The 26,404-nt window shown below is 41.3% G+C and overlaps 2 protein-coding genes across 8 annotated transcripts in view; one reads left to right on the forward strand and one right to left on the reverse strand.

The window, feature by feature from the left end:
• The window catches only part of LOC144930221 (uncharacterized), a 453,637-nt gene that overhangs the window by 402,461 nt on the left and 24,772 nt on the right, over positions 1-26,404 (forward strand). The window lies entirely within an intron of this gene.
• Positions 1,345-26,404, reverse strand: part of INO80C (INO80 complex subunit C) — a 55,054-nt gene continuing 29,994 nt past the window's right edge. For 2 of the 5 annotated variants that reach the window (XM_078851661.1, XM_078851664.1), the window contains exons 5-6: positions 23,247-23,345; positions 15,265-18,145 (exon numbers count right to left, since the gene is read on the reverse strand). In XM_078851661.1, coding sequence (XP_078707787.1) covers positions 18,014-18,145; positions 23,247-23,345 — 231 coding nt within the window. In that variant the 3' untranslated portion in view covers positions 15,265-18,013. Of the gene's footprint in view, positions 3,035-15,264; positions 18,146-23,246; positions 23,346-26,404 lie in introns of those variants that run through there. The other 3 variants (XM_078851663.1, XM_078851662.1, XM_073332669.2) reach the window with 3 other exon arrangements.

Consider the following 26,404-nt stretch of genomic DNA (forward strand, 5'->3'; position numbering starts at 1 on the left):
AAGCTGATACTGTGTATAAGAGGCACCGGTGATTGAACCCAGAAGAGGTCTCTGGCTGATTTGTGGGCGCAGGAGTCCCATAGTGCGAGGAACAAGCAAAGGCCTTGTTACATGTAGGGCTTGTCCGGGGTTCGAGACCCAGCGAATGTGGTTGGCAGCCTGGATATGGAGGAGACCCTACAATGGCTGGTCAAACAGCAGGAGCAGATGCAGCAGGCCCTGCAGTTTTCAGCAGTCCCACCAGGCCAAGAGACAGGCCTTACTGACCTGGCAAGCAGAGCAACAGCAGCTCCTGCAAAGAGTGGTGAGTCCTGCGGGAGGGGAGGGCACCGAGCCGCTGCACTGGGGACTCTGTAAAATGAGCCCAGTGGATGATCCGGATGCCTTACTTGGAGACTTTCAAGTGGGTAACCACAGACGCCGGGTGGGAGAGGGCAACCTGGGCCCTCCGACTGGCTTCATACCTGACGGGAGAGGCTCAAGCGGCCTGTATGGCCTTGAGCGACAAGCAAAAACAAAACTATAAGCTGGTTAGGGCGGCCATTCTAGACCGGGTGGGCCTGTCGACAGAGCGGTACTGCCAAAAGTTCCGGGCGGCCTGATGGATGGTGGTGGTGCAGCCCTGGGTGTATGCCCAGAGACTAATGGACTGGGCCACGCGCTGTTTGGTCCTATGGCCAGTTTTGAGATTTACTAGTTGTCACAAAGTCAAAAGCCCTTTGTTGTTTCTGTCTAACGATGATTGTTCATGATGACAAAAAATGGGAGATGAGTAAATGCAGTTGGTAGGTATGTGAAATATTGCTAGAGGAGACATCTAAGCAGGAAGTTCTCCAAACTCCTGTGGAGCCAATCTGGCACTGTGCCGATCAAATGACACAAACAAGCAGGGGTGACCATTGCACTTGTGCACATGACGAATGACTCTAATAAATGGTTGGCAATAATATGATAGAAAATGGAATGAACTGATCCATTAAACTGGCAGGTATTTGAATATAGTGTATGATGCTATATATTGGGTGCGGGAGTGGACAGTTTCTTCCGGAGCCTTCTGGTCAGAACCATGATGCTAAGACAATTAAGCGAGACAAACTAGGATCCGGCCCAAACCTCACAATGAGGACTAAAGAAACACATGCACTCACAATAACTTGGTGTGAATGTGGCAAGAGAAAATGCAATGTCTTCTAGATAGTCAAGATATCTGGTTGATATCTTTCTCTCTCCTTCAGGAAGGAACCCAACTGCTTTACAATCTGGGTCCAAATTCTTGTGCATGTTCTTGTTCAAAAATGTCGTGGGTCTGTCTGTTACACCAACAAAATAAAAACCAGCAGGAACTTATTAAAGGGGACAAGACAAAATGTCACATTTATTGTGAATACAAAAAGAATCGTAGTAGGCAGTCAGTTATAGCTATAACATTTCATTCAGTTTCACATTCATTCACATGTTCGTTCGTTCATACACACACACAGGTTCTGCAGCTGCTGTATAGTTACCAGTTCTGAATGTAGCTTGAGTTCATGGCTTGGGTTCGTATCTTGTGGCGGCTAACTGGCCAGGAAAGCCGGGCACAAGGAAGAGCTGGGTCTCTGTTGGGCATGCACTGGTGCCCTTCCATGTTGGCAGCAGAATGTTACCCTTCAAAGTCTTCCATCTCACCCATCCTTTTTGTAGGCTTGAGTTTGAATCCAGAGTCCATAGGCCTTGCTGTGTCACTCTGCCTCTGGGTTCGGTGTGATTGATCACCCGCCAATTGCAGACATGACTTTCAGCCTGGGACCTGGCTTTGATGTTTCTTCAATTGTACTTTTGTTCTTTTCTTTTGAGGGTGGGCTCCTCTTACTTTGTCAGGGCTGTTGTCTGCATCTTCAGCCCTTCCGTGTTTACACTTTATTTCATCAGGACAGGCTGGGGCTGGAGGTTGATTCCATCATCCATACATACCTCAGTCACACATCTAAACTAAACTAATAAGATTACAGCAGGGTTTTGCAAAAATGAAGCTTGCTGCAACCTTCTACAAAATGGAGCGAGCATTTTAAAATGGAGTTTGGGACAAGTTAAAATGGCGTTTGAGTTACAATATGGACAAGTGTAAGGAATGGCAAACAGTGAGCAGAAGTTACAATATAGACAAGTATAATGAATGGCAAACAGTGAGCAGAAGTTACAATGTTGAAACAGTGTAAGTTTCAGCGATTTAAGCAGCAATTGGACTGAAAGTGAAACTCAATTAGCCAGTTATTGGGGTAACTGGTTTTATGAATGAATGTTGTTTCATTCATAAAACTTTGCTTATGAACTTATATTAATAAAGGGAACAATTAAAAACAATTTCATTGATCAGTTCTACATGTCTCTCTCTTACCGTAGTGTTTTCCCCCAATCTTCCTGAGAGCTCCAGTCAGTGCCTTCACGATTTCTTCAGGCACTCCTACTCTTTATAAAACTAAAACAATCAGAAAACAGAAACCATACCATGTGACTCAGATGACCAGTAACATAGCATGAATTTTGAGTTCTGAATGCCAAATATTTAAGGTAATAGAACAGTTCACAAGCAACCCATAGATTTAACTATTTTCACTAAAACTATTTGCTGAACAATTACAAATACAGACTGTAAAAATCGCAATGTTTGCAACCAGAAAAAGGGCCAGATATGACAAATTGTTCATAATGAATAGCTTGATTGGTTCTATCTACTTAGTAGTAAATAGTTGCTCTGACTTCAGACTGGAACTGCAATGTTTGTCAGAAATTCAAACAAGCCATTTAAAGCTCACTCTCCATCGCAAGATTAAGTGTGGCTATTGGGCTTGAAATGAAGTGTGAGTCTCAGCTATAATTGAAATTCATGTCACCAAGCAAGTGGGAAATTCAAACAGCCCCCAAGCGTGGGAGCCAGCACAGCAGCTGAGGAGCTGTTCAGAATGAAAGTTCTACGTCACATCACAGCTACGTTCTGAGCAGGATTTGGCTTTTGCATATTGTGGGAGGCAAGTCCAGCGCTAGACTGGTGACTCTGCAAGAGAAACAGAGGGGAGGGGGAAGTGAGCATAACATTCACTCCAAACCATGAATCATTTTTATCCATAATCAAATAGCATTCAAGTTCTTGAGAGGAAGAGAAGGGAGGAGACTATCACAGTTTATTACTAAGAACTTTCCTGCCAAAAGCATTAGGACTTGACTGTGCTTTCTTCTCTTGGAGACTTATTCTCATGATTGTATCTAACGCTATTAAGGGGGAGTAACAGACTCGTGAGCCTCAAGCAAAAATTTAAAGTCATTCTAAATTCTTTCCCCCCGTTTGAGTACTTTGTGAATGTTATACCTGAGACGAGACAAGCAGAAATGAGAATTCTGAATTTCTGTAAGTAGGGTGTGAGCTCTTGGAAGAAGGACTATCTTTTACTAAATGTTCAGATAGTACCTACAGCAAAAGAATCTGATTCTGATTGATGACTTAGTGCTAATGTAATAGAAATAAACAATTTTATATCTGTAAGTGGTGTAACCTGAGAATCGATATAATGAAGTATAATAAACAAGGGGGAATAATTGTATGTGGTCAAGAGCTTCTCTGCAGCTTACTCCCCCTAGCTCTGGAGTATTTGTGACATCTGTTAGGCCCTTTGCAGACAACAGCTTGAACTGTGATTTTGTAACTACAACATGTGAATAGCAGAAAGCTCAGCTTTAAATGACTTCCAGGGTGTATTCAGTTTAAGTGGGTGCAAGTCACGTTGGTCAGTTCACATCCACATAGTTTTCCTGTCACCACAATCACGTTTTTGCTCTTGCTTCTGCCTCACGTGTGTTTTTAGGAGTGTATCCTGGGATGCTCTGGGCAGACTGAGTGACGGCCTGGAAGCAGAGCAGACATGGTAAGAGCACGTGGAGCACTCTCCACTACTAACTGAAAGGCAAATACAGAAGTTTGTGTCCTTTCACCCTGCTGAACCATGAGTGGGGCATAGTAGGGTTTGATTCTGTATTCCATTTGAATACAACTCTTTACATGAAATTAGAGCTGGCACAAGCCATAAACTTGGTTTGGGATCAAGGTTCTGGTTCTGGCCTTTTGCACAGATAAGATCTGCATCTGATTTGCAAAAGTTCAGGGGGATGTTCAGATCCAGGCTTTTGATTTAGTTCATTGAAAAGGGGCAATTTTTCAAATTGTGATCAGAGCTGGTTCTGGACTTCAACTACCCCCAAGTTGGAGGGTATTTAGAGTCAGGGTTCTAGCTCAGGCCCATTATAGAGTTAGGATCCATAGCTGATCTTACCCAAAACCTAAGGAAAGCGTAAGTTGTAGATCTCAGGTTCCAGTTTAATATAGTTAATTGTGCTAAAACTTATATAAAGGGTCTATAAAAAGACAGATCCCTTATAGTTTAGAGAATGATTGGGCCTGGAGTCCCAAATGAGCAAAATAGCATCAGAACAAATGTTGGAAGGCTCCTGTGGATCAAACAGAATAAAATGCAGGGGGGTTAACCATAAATCAACCTGAGAGAAAAAGAGAATCAGCAAATGAAAATATAAGTAAAAAATATACAGACAGTGCTGAGAGCTATATCCCTAATGTTAAGACCCAGATCTTTTAGCCAGCAGCCATAGAAGTTACTCACTGCTATGGGTGGCAAAATGGTTGCTGTGTTCAGATCCAGACCCATACTTTCTGAAAGTTCTGGGGCATTTAGTACTGGGATTTTGGGTTAGCCCATAACAGAGAGAGTGATAACGCTGGATCTGAACTTCCCCAACGTTTTGAAGTACTGATCCCTACCTGGAGCCCCTATGAGCAGATCAACATCTGGGTGACCATCTGGGTGACTTTTAGGAGAAATGCACCCACTGTATTTGCTAGGAAAAGCAGCTTTAATATCATTGAACAGCACCATTGGCCATACTGTTCCTCCCTCCTTCTCTGCTACTAAGAAAACTATTGAAAAAGTCAAAGGACAATTTGTTGTAGATTCTACGCTAACTTGCAATAGGTGGAACCACCTGTGCCTGTCTATTTCCAATGAAAATAATCTATTTCCCACTCAGGAAAGTAGAATGTAACAGTGACTCAGAGCTTGGAGGGGAAATAGGATGGTGCTGAGGAGAGCACATAGTGTGTCTGGCTCTGACTCAAGCACTCAGCTGGTTGTGTGAGCTAATGACAGAAGACTGGTCTTTCCTGTGTGCGACAACAGTGGGTAAGTTTTTCCCCGGAAATCTGTCTGTCTAGCAAATGTAAAACTAAGCATCTGAATGTCCTGGGAAGTACAGCTGTGTGCGTCTCACTGCTGATTCTGTCATTGAATTGGCCTGCTGGTTTGGGAGGAAACCACCATTAACGAGAGAGTCTACTGCAAAATGTAGAAATCTATTTTTTTAGCTATTTCCCCCCAAGGTTCTGTAGTTTCTTTCATTGACATTAAGTAAGGTCTTGCTCGTAGAACATACACCCCAATAGGAAAATATTATAACTACTACAGTAGATAGATGTGTTTTGCAAACCTGAACGGGATTGTGTTTTCTCCCCTTCTCTGTGTTTTTCCTATCATGTGCTTTCAGCAGCACACACATTTCCTATAAGGTGAAATCCAGCTTTCTGCAGGGGGCCAGCACAAGACTGCCTGCATCACTTAAGTCCTGTGTTGGGGATCAGCGGGCACAGCAGCCATGCAGGAGGGGGCCTACAAAATACAAATCACTCTGCTGTAGGGGAAGATGTCCCTGCACTTGCGCCAACATAAGCCCGGCTGGAAGGCAATGATGGGACAGGGCAAGGTATATATAGTGACCCTGCATGCATCCAGTGACCCTATTTTTCCACCTAGCATGAAGGTACTATTGTGCCACTCTAGCCTGAACAGCTATAATGTACTGTGCTGGCCCTAGGCAAGAGGGGCTGGATTTTACAACCCTATCCCTCCCTCTCCTCTCCCAATTCTAGCTTACTACAGGTTAAGTTCTTTTCAGAATGTATGAACAGTGTTGCCTCTGCCTGTCTTGCCCCTACAAAGCTCAGTTTATGAGACCAGTCCTTCAGCATGAATATTCCTGGTTTAAGATTGTTTCCCTGGTGGACTCTGTAGGTGCCAAAATAATATCTGCCCATTCTAGAAGCAGAAAGAGAAATATACAATAAAATACGATTTCCTTGTTCAAAATACATTAGTTGGAAACAAGTGCAGTAAATTATCTAAAGAACACTACAATCTTACAGTCCTCCCTCTGAGACACTCGATATCATGATCCATCTGTTTCTGTTTATTAGTTTACCAGCCGAGACTTTAATAAGTTTTTCCACTGGGTGTACACCACCCTTGGTGTCATTTTCCTAATGAGGGGTGTGTCACTGAGCTCCTTGAGACATGCAAAACAGTAGGTCATGTAGTAAAAAACTACGAGTCAGTTCTCTTCTGCTGGGAGCCTAAGAAGGCAGCATAAACTTGAAAAAATACACTGTAGATAAGACAGAGTGGGGAGAGTCTGATCATACAACGTGGTGTATTTCTCTTTCCTTTTAGTAAAAGTGAAATTACTATATTTTATACTAGAGCTTCCCTCTAGATCCTGGTGTCCTGCAAATATGGTAGTAATAAATAATAGAATAAAGTATATGTACTCAAATGCTTCCATCAACAACCCCCTATGCGTATATACAAATAGTTAAAATATTACAATACCAATTGACCAAATGCCAATAATTCTACCATTCCCACTCACTAGCTGGAAGCAATGGTAGTCAGAATAAAAGTACTGGATGAAAAGCAGGAGGACCACACCTGAGCTACTTTACCTTGTTAATCAATCATGGCCTACGACTAATAAAATGAAATGCTTCTCTCCTCAGGTGGACTAAAAGTTAACTCAGAATAGCCCACTGGACAGCCCAATAGTGCCTTCCCCTCACTAGTTATAAACAAAACAAAGCTGTGCAAAAAAAACAAACAAACCAAAAAACATTTAAATCATTATGCCTTGTGCTGAAAAATTCTGATCAGATTTTTGTACTTTACAAAAAGTTTGAGAGCGTTTGGAAACAAAGTTTTGGTTACGATCAGCATAAAGCTAGGTGATACTTACAAAACTTGGATTTCAAATACCTCCAAAGCTCAGCTGTGTTGAGACCTGGGATTTTGATCTAAATCCATCTCTAGTCACAATACTGTGTGTGAATAATAGCTGTCATTCCTGTATGTTGCAATCTATAGGCTTGTGCCTGCCCTTTTCGGAATCAATGGCAAAACACCCTTAGACATCTATAGGTGCGAGATCAGCTCCTAGGAGTGGTCCTGATGCTGCCCAGGGAGTCTTATCCATGTAAATAGTCATCAGCATTCACGAGTGGCCTAAATGAAGTCAAAAACGCAAGTGAGTTTGCAGGATTTAGTCCTAGAGCAGCTTCTATTGTGTCACATGCGAGGCTGGGTGGAAGGTGGTGTGCCATGACATAATGAAATATACCATGGAGTGCAACATCTCCAGACAGAAACTGGAACAGTCAGCCCTTTGTAAAAATTGTCCCCTTTTCCTTTTCAAATGACAAACTACTGTAATAGCTTTTTAAAATGAGATTCTAGGAGCAGAACCTAGAATGGGTGGAGTCATTTAATAATACTTAGCACTTTTCATCAGAGGCTCTTCATGGTTTACATAGCTGGGTAAATATCATTACCCCTGTTTTACAGGGGCAAATTGAAACACGGAAGGGGTAAGGGGAAAATGCCCCTTGATTTGAATGGTGCAAGACCAAACCCCCAGTGAATCACTCCCTAAGAATCAAGCCCAAGGTCTCAGCCTAAATAAAATAACAGAGCTATCAATGGAACTCAGGTCTTCTCAATCCCCAGCCAGTGTTTTATCTAATGAGCCATGCGGCTCACTGCCCACGTAAGCATATCTGGCACAATGCCACAGAGGTATGTACATTTTCTTCATGATGCGTACCAAGATAGGATTTGATCATTGATCCAGTCTTCCCTGGAATTGTTTATATGGGCATTGAGGGTTATTTAGGAGTCGCATTTCACACTGAAAGTCACATAAATCCTGAGACAAAACCATGGACACGTTCAGAATTTTCCTCACAGGTGGACAAAATCTGATTTCTCTTTCCAACTTTTTTTGTTTGACTGAAGTCTGGCAAACCTCTCACTGAGTTAAATGCAAATTTTGTTTGAGTAAGTACTGCAGGCTCAGGCTGTATCTTGAAGTCTGTGGGAGTTGCACGTGCTCACCTCCACTTGGGATCAGGCCTGTAGTTTGTAGGAGTTATTTATGTAGGAGATTTGTTGACAACAGATGACATAACTGTGTGAAGCTATTTCAGTGATGCTGTTTTTATTGCTTGATTTTTTTTATCAATTGATTGAAGCAGTGCTGTTTTTATCAGTTGGTTTTATCAATAGTATGACACCCACAGCTGCAATATAAATATACCAGACAATGAAAGAAGGTGAAAGCTGTACTTATCTAAATTAGTCAGAGTAGGACACATACAGTAACTCACTTTTAGCAAAACCATGAATTATCATGAACTTAACCTCTCATTTGAAGATAAATGTTTTAAAGCACAACCCCATCATTATGTGTAAAGGAATTCTTTTTCTGCAATCATAAGACTTATATACTTTCTAAGAGGTGGGTCTAACTTGTGGTTAAATACTGCAGACGATAGTCTTGCTGATCTCAGGAATTTCCAGAGATTAAAACGCAGATGTCTGGATTTTTCAAAAACCTCACGAAACTTGTAAAAATATCAGATCTGTCTCCCCCACCCAATATCTGGATCAGTACGTCAATGGAGCAGCTGTAAGTCACCTGTAGAGTTTTACTTTAATAATCTGGCCTATAGAATAGCTCTTATCTGTTCTTAGCATTGTTAAACTCTATATTTTGGCAAATTTAATCATGATTGATCTGCTAGATTTTACCTGACTACTATACTTTTATTTGTAAGGCATTTATAGATAGAGTTGCAGTTGCGCTTTTTTATATGGTATTTTAAAGGGCTAGGCTCATAAAAGGATTCAGGTGCCTAAATGCCATTTTGGGCACCTAAATCCCAGAATCAGACCCCACTGGGAAGAACCATTGCTCAGTCGCTGCCAAATCCTATTGGCACTTAAACTCACTTGATGCCTACGTTTTTGCAGTAAAAGTTCCCTGTGCACTGCAGCTTCATTCTAGGCATCTGCATGCCTTAGCTCCAGTGTACTGCACGAATGGGGGGAAGACAGGTGCTCCTCTGCCTAACTTACTTGTGGGCCCTGATCCAGGAGGTGAGCTCTGAGGCCGTTTATCAGATCGGGCACCTATGAGCTCACATGAAATATTTGAGTGGAGGGAGAGGAGGAGGAGAATTTCCCTGATAACTTTAGTCCAGTGGGTTAGGGTGTTCACCTGGGATGTGGGAGATCGCTGATTCAGGTTCCACCTCCACCTGAGAGGGAGAAGGGATCTGCCATCTCTCAACTGAGTGCCCTAACTGCTGGCCTATAGGCTGTTCTGTAGTGCAGCTCCCTCAGTCTCTCCTGTTGAAGCTGTTCCACTGTGGATAAATAATTAAAGTCATTGGAGCAGTGGGATTGCACCCTGGGTCTCCCACCTCCTAGGTGAGGGCTCTAACCACCAGGCTACAGAGTCATTGTCATGCTCGCGCTGTCTCAATGATTCTTTCACAATTTATCCACTGTGGAACAGCTTCCACAGGTGAGTCTGAGGGAGCCCCACATCAGCATAGCCCATAGCCCACTAGTAGTGCACTCACCTGTGTGGTGGTAAATCTCTGTGCAGATCCCTTCTCCCTAACAGGTGGAGGGGGAGACTTAAACCAGGAATCTCCCACAACCTAGCTGAGTACCCCTATCCATTGGGCTAAAGGGTCTCCTTGCAAAAAATGGCAGAGGTGCCTAAGGCCAAAGGTGGTTTTGCAGTGGAGAATTCCAAGCAGACGGAGGCACCTCTCTCCAGCCCAGACTCAGGCAGTGAACTCCCTGAGGGAGGCAGGGTTTAGGATGCCTCCCTTGCCTTGGCATCTTCCATTGGCTAGTTTCGGTGGGGAGCTGTACAGTGCGCTGGCATTTGTGAAGCCCATTCTTAGGAATCTATCTCTTCCCATGCATTGTATAGCGAACCTCGGTGCCTACAAATTAGGTGAGGCAACGCGGAGTATCACCATGCTGAAATTCCTTTGTTAATCTAGCTCAAAGGGCCTTAAAGCTCCATTTTAAATGACTTAGCCAAAAAAAGAATTTCAAAGCCAAACCTGTCACTCTATGGGTCGGTCTTCACTGAAAACGCTGTAGCTGCACTTACGGGAAGATCTTTTCCCATTGGTGTAGCTGATCCACCTCCCTGAGAAGCAGTAGCTACGTCTTTGGGAGACGTTCTCCTGGTGACATAGCACTGTCTACACACTGGGGTTAGGGTGGTCTAACTACATTGCTGAGGGGTGTGGATTTTTCACGCTCCTGGGCAACACAGTTATACTGTTATAGGTCTGTAGCATAGACCTGGCCTAACTGCAGGAGTCTGAGATCAATGTGCAGTGACAGGTACCATTTGTGCTACCATGTCTAGGTCTGATCCAGCTGATGGAAATTTGCACTGGCAAAACTACAGTGGTGTAATTTCACCGGTGCAAACCCCTAATGTTACTAGGGTAAATTGCACCATGCAATGTGTTTACATTGCTGCTGTTACACTGGGGCAAATTTTCCTAGTCTAGAGATGCTCTGAGGAAAAAGAGAGGGGTAAGACTGGGTGAAGGGGCCAGTATATCTGATCATGAGAGGTGCTGAGCAAAACCTGAAAGTTTTGTCTTCAGGTTTTTTTGTTTTTTGGTCAAGTTTCTCAAATGAACAGTGAATATTTAGACTTAGGTAACTTTTTGTAACTGGGGAAACAAAAATGTGTTTCCTTATGTTAAACTATTCAGTATATGCATTTATCTGATCATGAACCATTTTGTTTTCTGTTAAAATTATTCTCTTTTAAGGTTCCCTTCAATGGCCCTTCTTACAGCTGGACTGACATTGTTTATGCTTCTTTTTTTTTTACCCACTGGCTTCATTAGGGTTTGGAGTGCCATTCGCTGAAGCCTAACTGTGTGAGAAAAAGTTTACTTCTTAAACTCTGCCAGGTAGCTATGCTATTTTCTTTCTAGCTTTCCCGCTTCCTTTTCTGTTTACTTACGCATGGCTTCTGTGGCTCTATAATGGTTTGCTTAAGTAGCTTGCATGCCTATCTACAGATTTCAAGTTCCTTGTTTGAATTAGGGCCTCTTTTGGCCAGCACTCATTTTGTACTGAAATTCCCCATTTGTTGTCACATGGGACGAGGTAGACTCTAATTACATTTTGGTGACTATTACTTAGTGACTCAGTTATAATTATTACTTGAGCTAACTCGTACATTTTTTTTAGGACTGAGTCTAGAATAGCTTCTCCTTTTGTGAGCTCTGAAACTAGCTTCCCTCCGCAGAAATAATTTTTAAGGTGTCAAGAAATTCCTTCTCTAACTTTTATCCTGAGGTGATATTTGACCAATCAGTGTGTGGGTCTTTAAGGACACCCATTATTACTGTTCTTCCTGAGACAAACACAATTTTGGAAAAATGTATTTTAAACCGGGAGTTTTAAGCCCTTGTCTTTGATGACTTGTCCAGTTTATCTCAAACTTAAATAATAATTTGTGTGATGTTTGTAGTCTGTTTTGGAAAAGTTGATGGGGGAGATGACAAAACTGGGTTGATAACAGCAAACTAAACACAGCTTTAGCTAGGGAGAGATTGTCACCATTCCAAAGATAAAGTTTTATGGCCTTGTCTACACTAGCATTTTTTTTTCCCTTAAAATTTCCCTCTTTTGCTACCACCAGTTCAGCTCCAACACTGGTAACAGCAGTGGGAACCATAGTGGTACAAGGTGTCTCGTGGCCACTGTTGTTTCAAACCCGGTATTGTGCAGACCTGTTCTGAACAGAGTTGGATGACGTAGGCCATGATGATCCAAAACCGCATAAAGTTAATGACAGATTTTCCATAGTCTTCAGTGGACCTTAGATAAGGTGCATGGTATTTAAATGGCAGGTGCCAAATGGAGCCTTCTCTATGCTAATCATTGCTATTTTGGTGAAGCTGGAACAGTAAGGGTTGTCTACACTGGCACGCTAAATCGGCGCTGCTGTGATCGAAGCAGTGGCATCGATTTAGTGGGTCTGGTGAAGATGCAATAAGTTGATGGCAGAGTGCTCTCCCATTGATTTCAATACTCCACCTCCCTGAGAGGCAAAAGCTAAGTTGGTGGGAAAGCATCTCCCAGCAAAATAGCATAGTGTAGACACCGCCTAAGGCTGATGTTGCTCAGGGAGGGATTTTTTTTCCTCACACCCCCACAAGCAACATAATTTACATCGACTTAGGCCTGGTCTACATTGCCGCTTAAGAAATATTAAAAGTAACCACACTATCAAAGGAATTTAATCTCTTGGAGGTCCAGGGTTGCAGAGAATATGGCTGCCAGTGTATGTTACCCAATTACTGTAAGAACTTAAAGGAGAGAGCTGGCCATATCCACTGCTTGCATAAGTGCGTGAGATTTCCCTGAAATCAGGGGAGTTGGACACGTGTATGCCAGACTAATTTGGCCCAACATTTCTACTATGAAACAACATTCTTCACTGTAATGCTGATAATACTTTATCTGTGGTCACAAATCTGTGCACTAGAGGATTGTTCCCCCTTGTTTAATAAAAAAAAAGTTTCATATTCAAGTAAAACTTGTTACATGGAAAAAATGGTCTGCCTCACATGCATTTGTGTGGTACAGGTAGCCTGCATTGGTGAGAGAGTTTTTTCATTCCTTTCACTTTGTGGAATTTTGTGCAAAGTAAAGGATACCGGTGAGTCCCAGGTATAGTACATTGAGGAAGATTTTTGAAATTCCCCAGCCCAGATCCTATTCTGTTAAACTACTGTCAAATAACTGAGTCCCTGCAGTCAAGTAACTGAGAGAAAAATCGACCCCAGAGGTGCGATGCTGGCAATAGTAATATAAAAATCGTATTATCTAGTCCACTAGTATTACCATTTATATGTAGTACTTATTGTTTTTTAGGCTACAGTAGCAGGGAAAGTGATGTTCTGTACTTAAAACTTGTGATCTCCTAGGTCATAAACCTTATTCAATTACACAAGCAATACTTACAAGTACTTTAAACACAGTTTATTAGTTATTAGGTATCTCAAGAGATTACTCCTATTGCATTCTGTAGACTGTGATTTACAATAGTGTAGTCATCTGAAACTACTGGATTTGTTAAGCTCCTCAGATAATAGAAAACCAAGTCAAGCAATACATGGAGATGCCAAGTAGACTTAAACAAAATGCTTTTTCTTACAAGAAAATGTATTACATTCCACCCGCCTTTCAGCAGGCAAAGAAAAGTGGTTTGTAATCAGAACACATGGGCTAAAATGAAAAAAATAAGCAGGCATTTTTATGAGTTCTTCTAGTATTTATGGGATCATCATCTTTTCTGTGTGATTGAAGTGTTCTGCAGTAACACAGATATTACTTGGCTGGCTCTCTTTAAAAAGGGCTTTACATGTGACCTTTTCAGAATCTGATGATCAAATCTGTGAACTTTTCTCCTTCCCACCGTATGTCAGAAAGGAAAATTATATGCTCGTCTGTAACCCACAAAAAAATGAGTTACAGATTCTAAGAAGCCTTGAAACCAGTTAATAAATTCTCAAGTGATAAAGTGTCTTCACTTTACTAATTCATTTCATGTGAGGTTTGAGCATTTATCTTCACAGAGTAATTCATGAAGCTTCTTGTGGCCTACTCGTTCATTGTTCCTTTAACAGCGAAGGAATGCAAATATTCCCCTTTGCAGACCTGGAGAAAGAGACAGCTCCCCACCAGGTTCCCCTGCTTCTTGTAGATTCCGTGAATACCCTCATGTGGGAGCTCCATGAGGATGCAGATTCCCGGAAGGGAGACTGAGAAACAGTTGGGCTCTGGGGGTGACTGCTTTCCATGGTACCCTTCAGCAGGGCCCTCAGGTGTAAAACCAGCCCAAGTTATTACAATCAAAGATTATAATAAACCACATCCCAAAGGTGTTTCTAGGACAACAGTGCGTGGACACTTGGCAAAATGGAGGCATACAGACTAGGCTATTAGTGGGTGATCTGAGATCTTTGAGTTTAAGTACAGCAGTCCTGGTCCCCTTTGGGGTGTTGAATTAAGAGAAACACCCTCCCCCCTCAAAGAAGAAAGCTTTGAAAGCTGAAACCAAATTCCCACTCACAGGGCCCAGTCCTGCAAGCTGTTAGACACCCTAAATTCAATGGGACTTGAGGTGCTGAGCACCTCAGTGGATCAGGTCCTTATAGAGGAATAATTATGTAGGGGGAAACAGAGTACTATAAATGGTGGATACATCGTTCATGAATAGAATAGAGCTTATTAACAGGAACACATTTGAGACTAAAATAAATTGTGGTCTGTATCAATGGGTGACAACTTATAGACAGTGATGTCTTTACATTTAATAGTTAACCCCTTCCAAGATCATGAGCAGACAATGCAGCACATGGGGATGCATTAATAGTCAAAATACATGCTCTGAATAAGGTGCTCCCCCACAAAAAAATTTGTCATTTCAAAATATCTTCCTTTCTATGTTCTCATTACCGTTTAAGGTTATATGTTCTTTTCAGTCTTTACCTCTCCTTAAGTTGCCCCAAAACATATATTTTAAAAACCACTTCTCAATAGCATGAATTAGCTCTTGGTTTGTTCAACTTGTACATAATTACAAAGATAATCCTGCTCTCACTGAAACCAATGACAACAGTAGTAGGTCCATACAGTATACACACAAAAAGATTGAGTGAATGACAGTCAGATGTTGGAAAAGAGCTATAGTTCAATTTTCTACCAATTCAAGTATATTTTGATTATTCCACATAGCAAACTGACTTTGTTCAGTTTAATATTATATCCCAAGTAAATTGCTTCTTTCACTTCCTAGCATGACTACTCCACAGCTTAATGAGTGTACGTGAGCCACTTGGGATGAGAAAAAAGGGAAACAATAGCTAACAAGGAAGAGGGGAGAAGAAAAAGGGACCCGAACAGTCACTCAGAGAAATATTGTTTTTTTAAAAATGCAGACCTCTGAACCTTATATGCCTCTAATAATTATGATCTTATTCAGTATGACACAAACTCAGGTTTTCAAATGTGATATTTAATGTATATACATAAATATATATGCTGTACAGTAGAAACTTTGTAACAAATTTGGTTACACATTGACATTGTATGATCCCCCACAGTTATGCCCCAACAGCCCTCCTGCGAGGGACTTTAAAAGGTTCTGGGAAGTTCAGTAGCTCCACCAACAGAATTTGGTCCAATAAAATATATTACCTCACCCAGTTTGTCTCTCTCATAGCCTGAGACCAACATGGCACCAACAACAAAGGGGGGGGAGGAAGTGGACTCTAAAAGCGTTCCTATGTGGATTTGTACCAAAAGAATTTTAAATGTGTTTGTGGGAGCCAATAACCTGTGCTGAAATCCAACTTTCTGAGCAGCTGTCTGCCTAGTCAAAGCAATACTTATCTTACAGTAGTACTACAAGATTTCTTTTCATATCAAAGTTAAGCCTATCTTAAACATATCTTCAGTACATAAAGTAAGGAGAAAACATCCCTTTAAAAACATATACGCAAAGGGAATGTGGCCTTGATGTTTTCTGGCATCAAGCGAGATATACTGTCTTATTATTTTCTGTTCTGGGATATAGTCATGGCATTATCCAAGGATTTGAGGGACCTGTTGTAAGCACGTCAAAAAGATTTTTTTAATTGACTTAGTTTTGTAAGTATTGGATCATAAAAAAATGGGCATTAAATCCCAGCTACATCCTATACATTTGAAATTTCCCATTAATTAACCTTCCTGTTTAGGGCTTGGAAGTAAGCTAATGTTGACAGTACTCTGTGTATACATCCCTGCAGTAGAGAAAAATCTATAATAATAATAATTAGCACTTCCATAGGCCTGTGTGAAAAACACAGTACAGACATTCATTAATGGGAGATTAGACTCCTAAGTACCATTAGACCCATCTCACAAATAAGGAAACAGACAGAAATGAAGCGATTTGCTCAAGGTAACATAGTGAGTCAGTGGCAGAGCTCTGATTAGAACAGACCTGCTACCACGATCCCAGGCTCATTCCACAAGACCACAATGATTCCATTCCTCCCTAACCTGGTCATTAAAATTCAATAAAAGACTATGGGACTAAGAACCAGTGGTGCAGTGAGAAGGAGGAGACAGAGCTGAGAAGACTGGGTGCAGGGGGAAACTGGGACTAGCTGGGCAAAGAAACTGGGAGAGGGAGCCAGAAGCAGGGGAGACACAGACTAGCCAAGTAGCTTGGAGAGGGAGACTGGGACTGGGAGCATGCGTTGGACGGGATGTGTGTGTGTGTGTGTGCATGAGACACTGGAAGCCAGGGCTGGGGAAAGAATGACTGGCTGAGGAGCCAGGAGAGAGGGAACTGGGATTCACTGGGCATGTAGATAAGACAAGGAGCTCAGAGTGAGGTGGGGGACTGGGAATAACTGAGCGAAGAGACTTGAGGGGACGAGAGAGAGAGAGAGAGAGAGAGAGAGACTGGGACTGGATGCCAGAAAGGGTGAGACAAGGACTTGTGGAGCAATGAGGCTGGGCCAGGGAGCCACAGAAGAGAAGATAGGACAGAGACAGGTTGGAGGGGATAAGGCAGAGGGGATCATGCTTCAGGAGGAGGAACAGGAAAAACAGGCTGTGCCCACTAGATCACATTCCCCTCTAAAACCTTGACTGGAAGCCAAGATTCCCAACTCTCATCATTCCTCTCCTGTGAACAAATATCTGTGAAACCAGTTGGCCAAGCATCCAATACCCTGCTAGTGCTGGTCCACAGAGCAGATGCCAAACTACTATTGCTATCAGTTACTCCACTAGTTCATGCAACAGAGGTCAGTGTGGTGAATCTGAAGCTTCCAACCCTGTTGATGAACCATGGGGGTGTTTCTATGATGCTAATGATGGAATTTCTGTTTCAGTTTGCTTTTTAAAAAACCTAGGAAATTTCATACAAAAAACTACATTAAAAAGAACATTATTAGGGTTGCATAGTCAGGTACTCAAAAGTTAAGGAAATGCCAGCATTTGTACAACCTTAATTCCCCCTCTTTTCCTTATTCATTATGATTGAGTCTTGTATCATAGTTTGTGTGTATAATTTTAATTACACTGACAGTTCTCTTGATTATCTGAAAGCTAAAATATCCCAAGTTATTCAGTATCTGTTTCCCCACCCAGCGCCCTGCCCATAATAGGATAATTAAGTTTGTAATATAAATATTAGCGTATTAGCACTTGTATAGCCATCTTCATTTTCAGTATGCTTAATGGACATTAACTAACTAATCCTCACAACAGTATTCAGAGAAGTATATTACAGAGGGGGCAAACTGAAGGAAAGAGGTTGTGACTTCTCCATATGCAAGACAGGTTTAGAATTCAGGAGTTCTTTGTCACTACTCCTGGGCTCAGATCACTCTGAGATAAATATCAGTGCACTTAACAATAGCAAGGGTGAAATCCTGGCCCCACTGAAGTAAATGGCAAAACTCAGACTGATTTCAGTAGGGCCAGGACTGCACGCTAAACATTCAGGATCTTTTGTTGACTACAACAGGTTTCTTAAGAGTCAGCACGCTAACAAATATGCAGATGTATCAAAATTAAAACGAAATATTCTTTTGAATATACCTTTCAATACCAGCCGCTTTCAGACATAAATATGAATATTAATTTATAAGAAACTCCCCCCGCCCGCCCAAACCAGAGTTTTATGTAAAACGCTTAATGTTATCCCAATCTGTGGCTGGCTGCTCAAAGGCATTTTGCAAGTCTTAGGGGACTATACTTGTTGCTTTTCTTAATGCCAGGTAACCTGTAACAACGTCTGAAGGAAGCATCCGAATGTAAGCAAATTCTTCAGTGCTACTGAATCTCAGCTTGCTCTGTGGATCTGTATAATTTGCCTGGAAAAGAAACAATGGCAGAGATACCATTCAGAGAGAAATCTCAGTAAAAATGTCAAAACAAAACATTTCTTGAGTCCATAATGTGTGTAACAACTGAGAAATTTATAACACGTTACCACGGGACAAAAAGTTGTTTCCTCTTTCTTCCCTCACATGTCAAAACTTTTACGAGAACTAAATAGTTCCCTGAAAAAGCTTTTACATCAAAAATGCATGAAACATAAGAGGGCTAAAATAGCTTCACATACAAATCTACACAACAGAAAAAAAACTAACACAGCTCTCTAACATCACTCTAGCAACTGTGTGTCTGGTACAGTCCTTTACAAGTAGTTCTCCAAAGAATGAGGTTGTTGCCAATAAATTACCAACAAAGAGGCTGAATTATGGGTGGTCTGATAGCTTTGACTTGATTTCTCTGCTTGTGTCGGATTGTTTGTAGCTTTAGTTTTCTTTTCAATGGCAACGATTTTTTTTAAAGAAAAAGCTTTTGGTTCTGTGGCTGAACTGATAAGAAACTTGACCTCAGTGGTTTGCATTACTGCAGATTTCTGCTTTCAGTGACACAACTAACATTGGTCTTGTATCCTCCACTTCTGCTACGTTTGGATTAGGGCTTCCTAGGTGAGGTTCCAGCTCCACCCCATCATCCTTCCCTCCCTGTTGCCACAGAAAGCTTGAGCATATGTTAGCTATCAGGCTCAGCACATTGGGTAGAACCAGGAGAAAAGTTAATCTCCATTGTATTATTCTCTCCACCCTAGACCCAAATGAAATAACTATTGACCCTGGTCGTATTATCTTATGTCGTACCTGCCAGTGATATGAGACCTTCCTTCCTTGCTCTCCCTGACAAGAGATCTGGGATGGTGGAAGGCTGAGGCATTGGAAGCTTGCTTTCTTTAAGAAGCATACTACCAAAGGGGACAGGAAGCACTGCAGAAGAGCACAGGCTCTGCAGGTCTCCCCAGATTCAGGATGTAGTGTTGAATCCCCTGCCAGTTCCATGGCAGGAAGGAAATGTTCTCCATGGCGAAAAATGTGGGGGGAACTCTAAAGTGAAAACTCAGTACGTGGCTACTGGGTAGTCAACTGCCAGGGCTGGTAAGCGTTATGTAGCAGAGTATATTGAGGACTATTGCCATATAGCATTTTATTTTTTTTTACAACGCCACAAAACATTAATTAACATGAAAAATATTTTAGTTTTCAGAAAATAGCAAATGTAGGACTTAATGAAGGGCCAATATCATCCCTGATGTAGTCAACAGAGTTAACCTGGGTATATATTTGTACACCAAAGTTCTATGAGTTTGGCTCAAGGTGTGTAAGAAAACAGGTTGATTTTTAATGGACAATAGCAATAAGTTTTTCAGCTAAATTGTATCTACTTATTTATTGCATGTCATTAAATGTTTGTTAAAAAACTGTGACCCTGAGAGGATCCTCTACCAGTCTTACACTTCATACTGGAGGTCAAGACATTACTATATACTAGATGTAATTACCATCTAGTGATTTTCAGATAAATTCTGTTGGAAGCAATATGATGATTAAAACTTTTTCAAATATTTCTGCAATAATTAAACCAGATAAAAAGCAGAGCAATGCAATTTTGCAAGGAAAAATCCCTCCACATTTTGTAAACTAAGTCAAAGGCCACAGATACTTTATCATGTTTTGAAGTATGTAATTATCTTAGTCTGTTTTTACATCACCAAAGCTGATACATTTTCAGAAAAGGCAGAAGTTCAAGCATTTGAGTAATTTCTTCTGTTAGATTAAATTACTTTGTTCTGTATGTTAATCTAACCCAAGGCCTACCTTCTAAATTTCAACAGAAGAGCTTAAGTGTCTAAAAATGCAAATGCAATCCATAAATACAATTATTTTTGAACTTTTAGCATATGCCACATTAAAACTATAAACTGGGTGTCTTATTAGACCATTAAGGGATATAATTCCATCTGTGTTACCACACAGAAAGAGACAAGAATCAACAGAATTCAGTTGTGGTATTTAACATAACTGCTGATGTACTGATGGGAGAGTTTTAATGCACTCCTCATTTTATATAAGACAGACCATTTAATACTTCCTTGCATGAGTAATGCTAAAGAATTTATTGTACATAGCATTTCTTGGGGAATCCTGCACTCCTCACAGGAAATGTTCTCATACAAATGCTATCAGATTTCTCTCAGATAATGTGGGGACATTTTTTGGACTAGACTTCTAAAATATTCCCTTACGTACTGTATCTTCCCATTAGGAAGTGATTTTAAGAATAAATGTTGTGCTTCTTATGCACCAATTCTGACTCAGCAATTTAAAGGACACATAGTCTCCTATCTTAATAAGAAAGGTTGTTAAACAGGATATTTTTATCAGTCAAGAGAAACTTTCCAGCCATAAGCAAAACAGGAAATTTGTCCCAAGATGTATTCAGAAGATGAAAAATTGAAAGAGCCAAAAGAGAAAAGAAAAAAAGCAGCTCTGAATGCAGCCGTCAGAGAGAGATTATCTGGATCATACTAGAGTAGTTACATTTACATAGCTCATCGACAGTGGGGGATGGGCAAAAAAGAAGAGACTGCTGAAGTCAGTAGGAAACCTACAGGCTTCCCAAGGGTAAATTTGGTCTCCTCTGGCTAATTAAAGAGCCAAACTCTGACACATCTTTACGTAGCAGTGGGAAATAGTAGCCTCTCTAATCCATGTGCTCACTAACTGACCAATTCTGAAGAGGCTCTAGGCCAGTGAGGAAGGGAATTATAGAGCTGCTTTGGGAGGCGGAAGTGGAAAAGGCTTATGCAATTAAGCTCCTTCAGCAGCCCTTCCCTGTGCTAGATCAGAAATGTTACTGCAACCCAAGTAAACACAGTTAGGGCTGCTGTTTACACCTGCAAAGCAACAGTCAGGCGAGGGGATGGGGAAAAGATAGAGGGGGATGAAGACACTAATTGCATCCTCTGTTTTTTTCTGCTCAGAATCTGTTTGTATTATTACCTCACCTCCCAAACCACCCCCCATTTGTCTATTTCATCCACCTGTTGCGCCCTGTCTTTCCTATAGAATGACAGACTTCTGGATTACTTGATTATGTGGCACTAAGTACAACTGAACCCCAATCCTTCCTTGGGGATCCTGGGTGCTAACATAATATAGATAATATTCTAGTTAAAAACACAAACTGGCTGGAGGGGAGTGGTTTTATTGAGTGGGCGAGCTATGTCCCAAATGACCGGGGAGAAAGGCATGTGTTTGAATCAGAGGTCTGATGGATCTCAGCTGGCAACTCCTAAATCTAGAGGGTCAAAGTGGCAGGTTTCACTCAGAGAAGAAGGATCCCATGGGAGACATATTGTCTCCTCTGATGTCATCCACCAACTGCCTTTATATATTAAATCAAAAAAACGATGTTAAAAGAAAATTAAGGTTGCAAAGTAAAGCTCTCAAAAGTTAGGAAATGCCTGAATTAACGTTGTTTGTACAAGCTTAATTCCAACTCCCTTGCGTGGATGCATTATGATACCAATCTTTAAATACATGATCACATTCTATTTTTATCTCAGCATTCCTGCAGCATTCAGTGCCCAGAATAGACGGTGCTCACTTAATGAGCAACTATTCAATGCTTTGTTTTCTCCTCATTGTTCAATGTGTGGCCCTCCAACTTGTTTACTGCACACTACTCTAACCCTGTTCTGAACACAGAATTATTAATTTCCCCATGCAGTCTTCTATGACACTCATCACTACAGTATCTGAGTGATTCAGAAAAAATGAATTTATGTTCACAACATCCCTAGATAGGTAGAGAAGTATTACTATCCTAGCATTAGGGATGGGAAACTGAGGCACAGAGAGATTAAGGTCAAAAATGGCCATCAATTTTGGGTTTCCAGTTTGAGATAGCCAGGACCTGATTTTTTTCAGCGTATTTAGCATTATATGGCACTTTCCATGTTCAAAGCAAAACTTCTATTGACTTCAGTTGCAGTTTTTCTGCACTCAGCTCAGCACTTCCGCAAATCAGACCCAATGTTTAAAGTTGGGCACCCAAAAACTGAGGAACCACACAGTTAATTTAAAAATATAGTTTAAGTGACTTGACTAATATCACATAGGAAATCTACAGCAGAGACAAAAGTAAAATCCAGTTCTCCAGGACAGCATTCAACTGCATTAACTATGCTTACTGCAGACAGAGAATTTAGCTGCCAAATTCTAACAAGTCTCTACTGAACATATGTGAACTGACATTTTTGAAAGTCTTATAATTTGGCCAAATGTGGGTGTTTTTTTCATAACAGAAGCAAAAGGTATATCCCTGACACAAAGGCTACCCCACTGCCAAATGGCAAATTCTGACTCCAAATCATAGGGGCATTAGAGCTTCTCAATGTAACAGTTGTAAGAATATTTTTGAACATGAGCCAAACAACATATTTTTCCCTAATCTTATTCTCTGCAACTGTTGAATCATTTTTCCAAATAAGACTAAGAATAATGAGCTGGAGACCGACAGTGGACATAGAAAGTTTTAGTCTGAACGGTGAAGTTTGGAAAAATTGTATGCAACTGAAGACAGGGTCCTTTCCTGTAATGGGAAATGTGAGCTACCAGCTCCACCTATAATGTGTGTGGGTGAGGGAACCAGACTCTACCACTGGGAAGAGGCAGGGTAGAGGGACTTGTGCAGCTATCTCAAGAGGCAAGGCCCTTAATCTGCTTTGGATCTTTAGCCATGGAGTCCACCTAGGTCTTAGGACAGTGATTCTCAAATTTTTTTACTGGTGACCCTTTTCCACACAGCAAGCCTCTCAGTGTGACTCTTCCTCCCCCACCCCCCATCAATTAAAATGCTTTTTTTAATATTTAACACCATTATAAATGCTGGAGGCAAAGCGGGGTTTGGGGTGGAGGCTGACAGCTTGTGACCCCCCATGTAAGAACCTTGTGATCCCCTGAGGGGTCCCAACCCCCAGTTTGAGAACCCCTGTCTTAGGAGCTATGTGATACAGAGGCAGTTTAGCTCAGGGTTTGGCTCTAAATCATGGGACATGTTTAAGTACATTGCTGAAGTGGGACCTACCTGTATACATTGCAGGAAGCGAAACCAGATATTATAGGGATAACAGAAACATGGTGGAATAGTAGCCATGACTGGACTACAGGTATTGAAGGGTATGTGCTGTTTAGAAAAGACAGAAATAAAGGTAAAGGTGGTGGAGTAGCACTGTATATCAATGATGAGGTAGAACGTAAAGAAATAAGAAGCGATGGAATGGATAAGACAGAGTCCGTCTGGGCAAAAATTACATTGGGGAAGAAAACTACTAGAGCCTCCCCTGGGATAGTGCTTGGGTCGTGCTATAGACCGCCGGGATCTAATTTGGATACGGATAGAGCCCTCTTTAATGTTTTTAATGAAGTAAATACTAATGGAAACTGCGTGATCATGGGAGACTTTAACTTTCCGGATATAGACTGGAGGACGAGTGCTAGTAATAATAATAGGGCTCAGATTTTCCTAGATGCGATAACTGATGGATTCCTTCATCAAGTAGTTGCTGAACCGACTAGAGGGGATGCCTTTTAGATTTGGTTTTGGTGAGCAGTGAGGACCTCACAGAAGAAATGGTTGTAGGGGACAATCTTGGTTCAAGTGATCATGAGCTAATTCAGTTCAAAGTGAACGGAAGGACAAACAAAAATAAATCTGCAACTAGGGTTTTTTATTTCAAAAGAGCTGACTTTCAAAAATTAAGGAAATTAGTTAGGAAAGTGGAGTGGACTGAAGAACGTATGGATCTAAAGGCAGAGGAGGCCTTGGATTACTTTAAGTCAAAGCTGCAGAAGCTATTGGAAGCCTGCATCCCAAGAAAGGGGAAAAAATTCATAGGCAGGAGTTATAGACCAAGCTGAATGAGCAAGCATCTCGGAGAGGTGATTAAGAAAAAGCAGAAAGCATACAGGGAGTGGAAGATAGGAGGGATCAGCAAGGAAAGCTACCCTATTGAGGTCAAAACATGTAGGGATAAAGTGAGATAGGCTAAAAGTCAAGTAGAGTTGGACCTTCCATAGGGAATTAAAAGCAATAGTAAAAGGTTCTATAGTCATATAAATAAGAACAAAACAAAGAAAGAAGAAGTGGGACCACTAAACACTGAGGATGGAGTGGAGGTCAAGGATAATCTAGGCATGGCCCAATATCTAAACAAATACTTTGCTTCAGTCTTTAATAAGGCTAATGAGGATCCTAGGGATAATGGTAGCATGACAAATGGGAATGAGAATGTGGAGGCAGATATTACCGTATCTGAGGTAGAAGCGAAACTCGAACAGCTTAATGGGACTAAATCGGGGGGCCCAGATAATCTTCATCCAAGATTATTAAAGGAATTGGCACATGAAATTGCAAGCCTATTAGCAAGAATTTTTAATGAATCTGTAAACTCAGGGGTTGTAACGTATGATTGGAGAATTGCTAACAGAGTTCCTATTTTTAAGAAAGGAAAAAAAAGTGATCTGGATAACTACAGGCCTGTTAGTTTGACATCTGTAGTATGTGAGGTCTTGGAAAAAATTTTGAAGGAGAAAGTAGTTAAGGACATTGAAGTCAATGGTAAATGGGACAAAATACAACATGGTTTTACAAAAGGTAGATCATGCCAAACCAACCTGATCTCCTTCTTTGAGAAAGTAACAGATTTTTTAGACAAAGGAAATGAAGTGGATCTAATTTACCTAGATTTCAGTAAGGCATTTGATACCGTGCCACATGGGGAATTATTAGTTAAAGTGGAAAAGATGGGAATCAATACGAAAATTGAAAGGTGGATAAGGAATTGGTTAACAGGGAGACTACAGCGGGTCATACTGAAAGGTGAACTGTCAGGCTGGAGGGAGGTAACCAGTGGAGTTCCTCAGGGATCGGTTTTGGGACCAATCTTATTTAATCTGTTTATTACTGACCTCAGCAGAAAAAGTGGGAGTGTGCTAATAAAGTTTGCGGATGATACAAAGCTGGGAGGTATTGCCAATTTAGAGAGAGTCCAGGATATCATACAGGAAGATTTGGATGACCTTGTAAACTGGAGTAACAGTAATAGGATGAAATTTAATAGAGGGAAGTGTAAGGTTATGCATTTAAGGATTAATAACAAGAATTTTAGTTATAAGCTGGGGATGCAGCAATTAGAAGTAACAGAGGAGGAGAAGGACTTCGGAGTATTGGTTGATCACAGGATGACTATGAGCCGCCAATGTGATATGGCAGTGAAAAAAAGCTAATGCGGTCTTGGGCTGCATTAGGCGAGGTATTTCCAGTAGGGATAAGGAGGTTTTAGTACCGTTATACAAGGCATTGGTGAGACCTCACCTGGAATACTGTGTGCAGTTCTGGTCTCCCATGTTTAAGAAGGATGAATTCAAACTGGAACAAGTACAGAGGAGGGCTACTAGAATGATCCGAGGAATGGAAAACCTGTCTTATGAAAGGAGACTCAAGGAGCTTGGCTTGTTTAGCCTAACCAAAAGAAGGTTGAGGGGAGATATGATTGCTCTCTATAAATATATCAGAGGGATAAATACCGGAGAGGGAGAGGAATTATTTAAGCTCAGTACCAATGTGGACACAAGAACAAATGGTTATAAACTGGTCATTGGGAAGTTTAGACTTGAAATTAGATGAAGGTTTCTAACCATCAGAGGAGTGAAGTTTTGGAATAGCCTTCCAAGGGAAGCAGTGGGGGCAAAAGACCTATCTGGCTTTAAGATTAAACTCAATAAGTTTATGGAGATGGTATGATGGGATAACATGATTTTGGTAATTAATTGATCTTTAAATATTCATGGTAAATAGGCCCAATGGCCTGTGATAAGATCTTAGATGGGGTGGGATCTGAGTTACTACATAGAATTCTTTCCTGGGTATCTGGCTGGTGAATCTTGCCCATATGCTCAGGGTTTAGCTGATCAACATATTTGGGGTCAGGAAGGAATTTTCCTCCAGGGCAGACTGGAAGAGGTCCTGGAGGTTTTTCGCCTTCCTCTGTAGCATGGGGCATGGGCCACTTGCTGGATGATTCTCTGCTCCTTGAAGTCTTTAAACCACGATTTGAGGACATCAATAGCTCAGACGAAGGTGAGAGGTTTTTCGCAGGAGTGGGTGGGTGAGATTCTATGGCTTGCATTGTGCAGAAGGTCGGACTAGATGATCATAATGGTCCCTTCTGACCTTAATATCTA

Source organism: Lepidochelys kempii, chromosome 2 (assembly GCF_965140285.1).
Source record: "Lepidochelys kempii isolate rLepKem1 chromosome 2, rLepKem1.hap1, whole genome shotgun sequence".
NCBI lineage: Eukaryota > Metazoa > Chordata > Testudines > Cheloniidae > Lepidochelys > Lepidochelys kempii.